This window comes from Geospiza fortis, unplaced genomic scaffold (assembly GCF_000277835.1).
Source record: "Geospiza fortis unplaced genomic scaffold, GeoFor_1.0 scaffold387, whole genome shotgun sequence".
Lineage (NCBI taxonomy): Eukaryota > Metazoa > Chordata > Aves > Passeriformes > Thraupidae > Geospiza > Geospiza fortis.
Genome location: NW_005054546.1, coordinates 217,318 through 225,949, shown reverse-complemented (window position 1 = coordinate 225,949; position 8,632 = coordinate 217,318). Strand labels below are relative to the sequence as shown.

Here is an 8,632-nt window from a genome sequence, read left to right as displayed (position 1 = left end):
ACAATATAATATAATATAATACAATATAATACAATATAATATAATATAATATAATACAATATAATACAATATAACATAATAGAATAGAATAGAATAGAATAGAATGTATTAGGTATAATATTAATGTTAGGTATAAGAATTATTCATAATCATTATTATCAGATAATGAGTTAATAATTATTAGGTGTCAGGAATGACTGGTGACACCAGACAGGGCATCAGGTGCCACCACGGTCAGGGGTGAGTGCAGTTTTTCTGTATGTGAGCCAGGACATTTCCCCTCTGTGAATCCAGTGACGAGGGTGAAAGTGGTGCCTGGGAAGGGCCAGGAAGGAGCAATTTGAATGGAAAATATTGTGAAAAGCTTCAGCTGGATGGAGAACAGGCTGGGGTGGGTGTGGTGCCCGTTGCTTGCAGAAGGATCCGCTGAGCCCAACCTGTGGTGCTGAGCAAATCCCACCAGCAGTGTTCCCAACCCACGTGGGATTTATTCACTGCAGGGTTCGATTTCCCCAGAGGCCCTGTGCTTCCTGGAGCTCTCAGGTAGCTGAAGAGCCACTCCCAAATACGCTTTGGCCTCAGAATGGAGATGGTTGTTGCTGTTTAGGAAGACAGAGAATTGTCAAGATTTTATTATTTTTTTTTCCCCCTGCTGAATTTGGCATGAAAAGGGATCAAGACTTCCAGGAAATTCTGTATCTTTGACTCCTGAAAAAAAAAAAGAAAAAGAGTTGGCAAGTGCTGATTCCATCATAATGCCTTAATTGCTTTTGGTGTGCTGAAAATAGAGGGATTCAGAGTGGATCTCAGTGCTGCTGAAGATGAGAGAGGGACTTTGGGGTGTCACTGTGCCCTGTGGTCACTGGGCTCCTCCTGTTGAGGAGTGGCTGTCTCACCTCATTGCCTCCATGTAGCAGTGCCCAAACCTTTCCTGTTTGTGAGCCCAGGCTTGGCGTGGGGTGTGCTGCCCAGTGGTGTCACCATCACCCCTGTGTCACCCCCAGCAGGGCTCCCAGCTGTCACTGTGCCACGTGCCCTGTCGTGTGATGCCCTTCCATTTGGCAAATGCCACTCGTCTGCTTTTGTCAGGAAACTCTGTCAGATTTGACAATTTGCCGATAATTTCGGGGTTCATTTTCCTATTTGGCTGTTTGTAAGCAAGTTTTCCCTGCTTTTTGCAGGACAGCAAAGAGCATGAAGGTGGTTTTTTTTTTTTTCCCCTCGTGATGTTGTGGCACCTGTAAGGGACGAAGATGCCTGAGTTCGTGCAGGGGCAAATTCAGTCCTGGTGTAAGCAGAACCTTTGAAAACAAGGAAGTTTCTCTCTGTTGCTCCCCATGCTGTAATTCCTAAGTTGGCATCAAACCCAGGGGCTGTATCCTGATTTTTTAACCCCACTGAGGTCAGCAATGTCTTGGGATGATGATTTGTACAGGGGCAGGTTCTGGTCTGTGCAGGCCAGGGGAGGTTCTTGGGAGTCCTGAGTTCATGCAGGGCCAAATTCAGTCCTGGTGTAAACAGAACCTTTGAAAACAAGGAAGTTTCCCTCTGTTGCTCCCCATGCTGTAATTCCTAAATTAGACATACCCTGGCATCAAACCCAGGGGTTGTATTTTTTTTAACCCCACTGAGGTCAGCAACATCTTGGGGCGATGCTGTTGATTTGTACAGGGGCAGGTTCTGGTCCATGCAAGCCAGGGCATGTTCTTGGGGGTCCTGAGTTCCTGCAGGGCCAAAGTCAGTCCTGGTGTAAACAGAACCTTTGAAAACAAGGAAGTTTCACTCTGTTGCTCCCCATGCTGTAATTCCTAAGTTGGCATCAAACCCCAGGGGCTGTATCCTGATTTTTTAACCCCATGGAGGTCACTGATGTCTTGGGGTGATGCTGTTGGTTTGTACAAGTCCTGGTCCAGGGGAAGTTCTTGGGGGGACCTGTGGTGGTACCAGTTGTTGGTTTCTCTGTTTCTGGATTGAAGGCACTTGAGATGGTAGTTCATGTTTAAATAAACGCTCAGGGGTTTATTATTTGTCAGTAAAACAGTCTCACAACCATGAGTTGGGCAGCTTTTCATCAGAAGGCACAAAATGGCCAATAATCTTTTGTTACAAGGTCTTTTAAGACTAAACTATCCAATTAAGAACTGACACCTGGATTATTTTCCCTTTTCACCCAATAACTGATCTCAGTGCGGATTTTTCTGCCCAATTACAAAATACCACCCAAACCAAGGAGGAAGAAGGAAGAAGAAACCCAGGATGACACCTTGTGCCCTCCATCTTGCACACTAAAAACCCCAAACCTCAATTTCTCACCAAGTGATGCACCCACACTACTCTCTATAATCTGTTTCACACTTTTGTGGATTCTGGTTTATTTTGAACTCTAGGAAACTTTCTCCATGAATGAGGGTCAAAGTCAGTGCTCCATGGGGGTCAGGGCACCCCAGAGCAGACAGAGGGATATTCCCAGTGGTGCCCTGGGTTTGCCCAGGGAGCTGCCCCTGTTGCCCATCTCAGACTGTTCCGGTTGTGTTTGCAGACGTTAAGAAAGAAAGGTTTTAACGGCTGTGACAGCCCAGAGCCCGACGGCGACGACTCCATAGACCAGAGCCCCTTGATGGAGGATAAATACCGCAAAGGCAGCGAGGATCTGGATATCCTGTTCAAGAGATATGGTGTAAGTACCTGCCCGTGGCTGGAAATCCTTCATTATATGTTCTTTTCTGTTTTGTTTCTCTTCTGTTCGACCTCCCCTCGCCCTGTCCCCGGCCCCCCTGTGTCCCCCACACGTAACAGGCGCTGAACAAGAAGCACAGGGAGTGCGAGAGCCCCGAGGGGGACGAAGTGTTTGCTCTGACCCCGCAGACGGAAGAGAAATATAAAAAGATTGATGAGGAGTTTGATAAAATGATGCAGAGTTACCGGCTCGCAGTGAGTAGCTGGTGGCCTGCAGCCCCCCTGGTCCCCTCCCCGGTGCCTCCAGGTGATGGGGGGGTGGATTTTGGATTTTGCATGGCTTTGCTTTGGAGCCGATGCCAGCAGCCCCTGCAGCCCTGAATGCACCTGGCTCTTGAGTGCCCTTCCTGTTGCCCATCCTTGGGAGAATCATTCCTGACCCTCCTTGGCTCTGGCCAGGCAGTGCAGGATAGTACTGCTTGTCTCCTCTACTGGATCAGGGTCTCCTTTTTCACCCTCTTTTCCTCAAAAATCCTCCAGATTTTTGTCTGGGTTAAGATCCCAGTGTTCATGTGAGCTGCTGGAGGGTGCCGACCTCTCACATCCTTGCAAAGCTCAGCCTGGTTTGGGCTGTTCCACATTAATTCCCCCCAAATCCAGCGAGCCCTCAGGGCAGCTGGTGGCTGTGGCAGAAATCCAGGGAGGTTTTAGCCTGTGATCCCAGAGCTGTCACTGGCACTGGGGTGGCATCAGGACAGTGCTGAAAGGGATTTGTGTCAGGAGACGGGAGGAGGAGGGGGGGGACACGTTTCAAATTAGTTGTTAGTTCAAGGGAGCAGAGACTATTGATGCAGGCAAGGGCTCTTCAGGGGATTAGCCCCGAGTTGCTGCAGCAGTAATTAATGCTGTGGGAGCCGGGGGGCGGCTCCTGTCCAGGGGTGGATACAGCACAGCAAAAGTGACACACGCAGCTCCACCCAAAATCATCTGCCCTTCTGTGCTTTGCAAGCCCCCACAAGTTGAAATTCTGGCTTTTGTTGAGAACTGGGCCTTGTGAAATCTCCAGGTTTTGGTGGTTTTTTGCTGACTCAGCGCTGTGTTGCTCCACGAGCCTCGCAAGGATCCCAAAATCTGCATTTTGATCCCCCAGATCTCAGGGTGGAGAGGGTGGGGAGGCTGCCCTGAGACCTGGGAGGGCTGAGGAGGTGGAGGAAAGTGCAGGTGGTGATGATCTCTTGCAGCTCTGCTGTGACAACGAGGAGAGGGGTTCAGGGCAGCATTAGCTCTGTCAGGACATGGATCTACCTCAGCCTCCCTGCTTTCACTAGGGGGCTGCAGATTCCCACCCTACCAGGGTGTGGGGTGGGAGTAGAGCCCCAGCAGGACCTGCATCCCCCCAGCACCTGGCACACAGTGGAAAATAGGCTGAAAAGCCACCTGAGCTTTGTCCTTAGTGCAGAACACCCTCGTGAGCAGGGGCTGCTCAGCCTCAGAACGTGTCTGCTGCAAAGGGAGGGCCCTGAGTAGGCTCCCATCATCCAGACAGGCCAATCCAAAGGGACAATCTGTGCCCAGAGGTCCTTTCAGCAGGTGGCATTCAAGTGCTGGGTGGCTCCTCACCAGGGCATAGCATCTGGCTCCCCCACTAAACCTCCCTGGCAGCGAGGGGCCGAGCAGTGCAGGTGGAGTGTGTGGTTGAAGAAGACGCTTTTCCATTTTAACGCTGGGTTGGTTTTGTGTGTGAGCAGAACTAACCCAGAGGGGCAGCCTAACGACAGCTGTGTCTGCTAACGAAGGGCCCCGTGGGGCTTCTGCCTCTGGTGTTTGCCCTCCCTTCTAACAAGAGCAGAAATGGTGGATTTTGGCTGATGAGTGCATCTTCTCCCCCAGACTCTGGACCCCTGTGCAAACTGCCGTTGTGCTGGGGCAGTGGCAGCCTCACACCTGTCTGCAGGTGCATTAAGGCAAGCCTCAGCTCCTGGGCTGGTGTATCAGCTCACAGCTCCACCGTGGCATTGCTCATGCCGTGGTGTGGAGGAGCTCCAGCTCTTCCTCTCCCTCCCTGGGAGCTCTGAAGGCACCCGGACGCGTTGGCAGTGATTTATTACACAACGCTGCTCCGGTGTTCGTGCAACGCCCGAGAAACCTTCCTCCTCCTCCTCCTCCTCCTCCTCCTCCTCCTGTGATTCTGCTGCCGTGCAGGATGAGCTCCCAAGGCTGAGCAGAGGGAGGGCTCCGTGTTGCAGCTCTCCCTGGTGCTGTAGGAGTTGCTGAGCCCCAGGGCGCAGGCTCAGAGCCGCTGGCCCCGCGGGGTGGCTGCAGCCACGGGATATCTCTGAAGGACAGGATGCCCTTGGGAGGCAGGTGGGGACAGTTCCTGGCAGGGAGGCGTGGGTGAGCACTGTCCTACTCCTTCCTGCCATGCCCCTCTCTCACCTAAGGAGCAGGACCTATAGAGGAGCAGATTTTTGGAGGAGAAGGGGCTGCAAGTCTCTCTTCCCTCGCTGGGGTTCCACTCTGGCTCTGTGATGGTCCCATTTAGTGCTGGGCTACTCTCCCTCTCCATCGCAGAGCAAATTAAAGTGGGACTTAAGCAAAGCCCGTGCTAAAGCCTCTAAGCAGGTGCCAGCTCCTGTTAACGAAGAGCAGATCAGTGCCATAAGACAAACGGCTGGGATAATCACAGTGGGTCTGGCTCCCACGGGACGCTGGTAGGTGAAGCTGGTCCTCAACCTGCAGCTTTAGTGATGCTCCTGCATCCCTGGGGTCAGCTCGTCCTTCCCAGCAGCTCCCACAGGAGACAGGAAGGATCTCAGAGTGACCCAGGGGCTCTGTGGAGCAAAACGAGTCTTTCCCAGGTGCTTGGCCACCAGAATGGGGATTTACTGCTGGCTTCCTGCTGCCTGAGGAAGGGAGAAGAGAATCCTGCTTGGGGTGAAGGGTAGCGCCGAGCTGGGCTGCTGTTGGTGCTGGTGGGGGCAGACCACCAGGCTGGTGCCCACCTTCATGCTCTGGGCTGCTCCCAGCCTCTCCTTCTTGCCTGCCCTGAAAACACAAGGGGTAAATAAATACAGCCTGAAAGAGAGGCCAAAACAGTTGTTTACAGAGCTTGGGTATGTCCAGGAGGATGGCCCATTGCTCTTGCTGGTGTTCCCTGGTGGGGAGCTGGGCTCTGGTGCATCCCCACAAAGTGCCAGTGTGGGTTAAATCACAGCAGTGCAGGTTTGAGGAGCCTGATGGTCCCCCTTGGCCAGCAGCTGTGCTGTGCTGCAGGAACTCTTCCTGGTGTTCCCTGGTGGGGAGCTGGGCTCTGGTGCATTCCCTGCAAGGTGCCAGGGTTCAAGCACAGCACTGCAGGTTTGAAGAGCCTGACCCCTTTGCCAGCAGCTGTGCTGTGCTGTGCTGCAGGACCCCGGCTCCCCTTTACCCCCTGCTCTCTGTTCAGTCCACAGTGCCCGCTCCGAACTTCGCCATGCCCGTGACGGTGCCGGTGACCAACCAGAACTCGCTGCAGTTCAGCAACCCTGGCAGCTCTCTGGTCACCCAGTCGCTGGTGACCTCCTCGCTGACAGACCCCCGGCTCCTGTCCCCACAGCAGCCAGCCTTGCAGAGGAACACCGTGTCCCCAGGGCTGCCACAGAGGCCAGCCAGTGCAGGTGAGCCACTGTGAGCCCCTCACCTGTGGGAGCATCGGGGGTAGGACGGTGGGGATGGATGGACAGCAGAGATCTCTGCAGCCAGGTCATGGAATTTGGGGTTTATAAAGGGCCTGGATGCAGGGGCCTTTTGGAAATTGGGGTTTATTGCAAAGGGCCAAGTGCAGGGCCCTGTGGGAGCTGCCAGGCACAGCTCAGAGCAGGCCTGAGAGGAGTGGGGTAGAGAGGATGGGAGGGTAAGAGAGTAAAAGGGCAAGAAAGCAAAAGCATAAGAGAGTAAAAAGGGGTAAGAGAGTAAAAAGGGGTAAGAGAGTAAAAGGGGTAAGAGGGTGAAGTTCCCATCACAATACAATAAATCTTCTATGTTGAATATTCTAATTCTCACTAACCAATCTGGTACAAGATACAAATCCTACAGCATTTCCATACAGCCTATAAGAATCACTACATTACCATGCTGTGTTACATTTTAAACCCTAAAAACTCCTCTTTGGGCCCCTTCTGCCAAGCTGTAGGCTCTGCTCTGCCCCTTGGAGCTGTCTGCAAGCAGAGGGTGTTGTTCCATCAAAAGGGGATCACCTTCAGCCAGCCACACCATTGTTTTCCAGTTGTTCAGTAACTGAGGGATCTCAAAGCTTGCTTTCATTTCAATCTCACTTAGAGTTTCTATATTCTCAAAATCTTTTGCCAGACAATCATATTGATAAGGCTTTCCTGCTCCATCTTCCCCAACACTCACCTCCTCATCATTCCTGCCTGCTGGGCTTGCAGCACCCAGCGTGGGGCATCCCTGAGGGAGGGGACACCTGTGCTGCTTCCATCCCCTGCCCAGGGTGCACATTGCAGCACCCGTGGGTGGCAGGAGCACCCTGGAAGGGTTGCTGCCCCTCAGTGTGTGCTCCTGGCAGCAATGGATGTCCTGTTTGTGCCTTGGCCCCAAACTGAGGGCAGCCTCCCCACCTTGCCTGGGTCTCTTTGGGAGCTGCATCCCTGCAGGATCTGGGTTGGGTTGGGCAGTGCAGGATGACTCGCCTGGCACCATGGCCAGGCTTGGGGATGGCTGGCTGGGCTTGCAGCACCCAGTGTGGGGCATCCCTGAGGGAAGGGACACCTCTGCTGCTTCCATCCCCTGCCCAGGGTGCACATTGCAGCACCCGTGGGTGGCAGGAGCACCCTGGCAGTGTTGCATCCCTCTCAGGGTGCCAGTGTGGGTTTGAGCACAGCAGTGCAGGTTTGAGGAGCCTGACTGTGTCCCCCTTGGCCAACAGCTGTGCTGTGCTGCAGGAACTCTTCCTGGTGGGGAACTGGGCTCTGGTGCATCCCCTGCATGGTGCCAGTGTGGGTTTGAGCACAGCAGTGCAGGTTTGAGGAGCCTGCCCCTCAATGTGTGCTCCTGCCCTCCTGCCACCCTGTTTGTGCCTTGGCCCCAAACTGAGGGCAGCCTCCCCACCTTGCCTGGGTCTCTTTGGGAGCTGCATCCCTGCAGGATCTGGGTTGGGTTGGGCAGTGCAGGATGACTCGCCTGGCACCATGCCCGGGCTCGGGGGTGGCTGCTGGCATCCAGCTCGCCGGTGGCACTCTGGTGACATGGCTCTGGCTGCCTAAAAAGGGCTGTTCTGAGTTGGGCCGTGCTGCCTGCAGTTGGCTGTGGGTGATTACTCATGTGGCTGTGCTGACAGCTCTGAGCAGCAGTCATTTCCAGCAGGGCCAGCCCATGGTGGCACAGGACAGGCTGGGGGGAGAGCAGTTGTCACCCACGTCCCCTGCAGTGGCACAGGGGACAGGGACACAGTGTGACCACAGCCTGGCTCTCTTTTATGGTCATAAAGAATATTTCTGCTGTTTCGGATGTCGCTGTAAAAGTCACCCAGGCTGCAAATGGCAGAGCTGGTGCCAGTGACCACCTGGACATCTGGGTCCTCAGCTGTGGCCCCTGGGGCTCTGAGAGCTCTGGGGAGCTTTGCAAAGGGGAGGGATTGGGAGAGAAGGCTGGGAGGTGCTGCCAGAAGCAGCTTTGTGCTGGGTCGGGGTGAGCAGGAGGAATGGCCTGGCTGGGATGCAGCAGGAGCCGTGGTTCCGACACAGCTGGTTTGCTCACTGCTCTCACCCCCATCTCCAAGGTGCCTCACGGCACTCAGGTGTCAGGATGAGGCCCCAGAGCTGCAGGAGAGGGGACATTCTGTTCCAGGACTGATCCCAGAGCTGCAGGACTGATCCCAGGGAGCAGAGAGGATTCATTCTGCTCCAGGACTGATCCCAGGGAGCAGAGAGGGGACATTCTGCTCCAGGACTGATCCCAG

The 8,632-nt window shown here is 54.0% G+C and overlaps 1 protein-coding gene across 1 annotated transcript in view; it reads left to right on the top strand.

Moving 5' to 3' along the window:
- The window catches only part of MEF2D (myocyte enhancer factor 2D), a 61,854-nt gene that overhangs the window by 31,645 nt on the left and 21,577 nt on the right, over nt 1-8,632 (top strand). The window contains exons 4-5 of the mRNA XM_031063970.1: nt 2,540-2,677; nt 6,122-6,332. Of these exons, the coding sequence (XP_030919830.1) occupies nt 2,540-2,677; nt 6,122-6,332 (349 nt within the window). The remainder of the gene's footprint in view (nt 1-2,539; nt 2,678-6,121; nt 6,333-8,632) is intronic.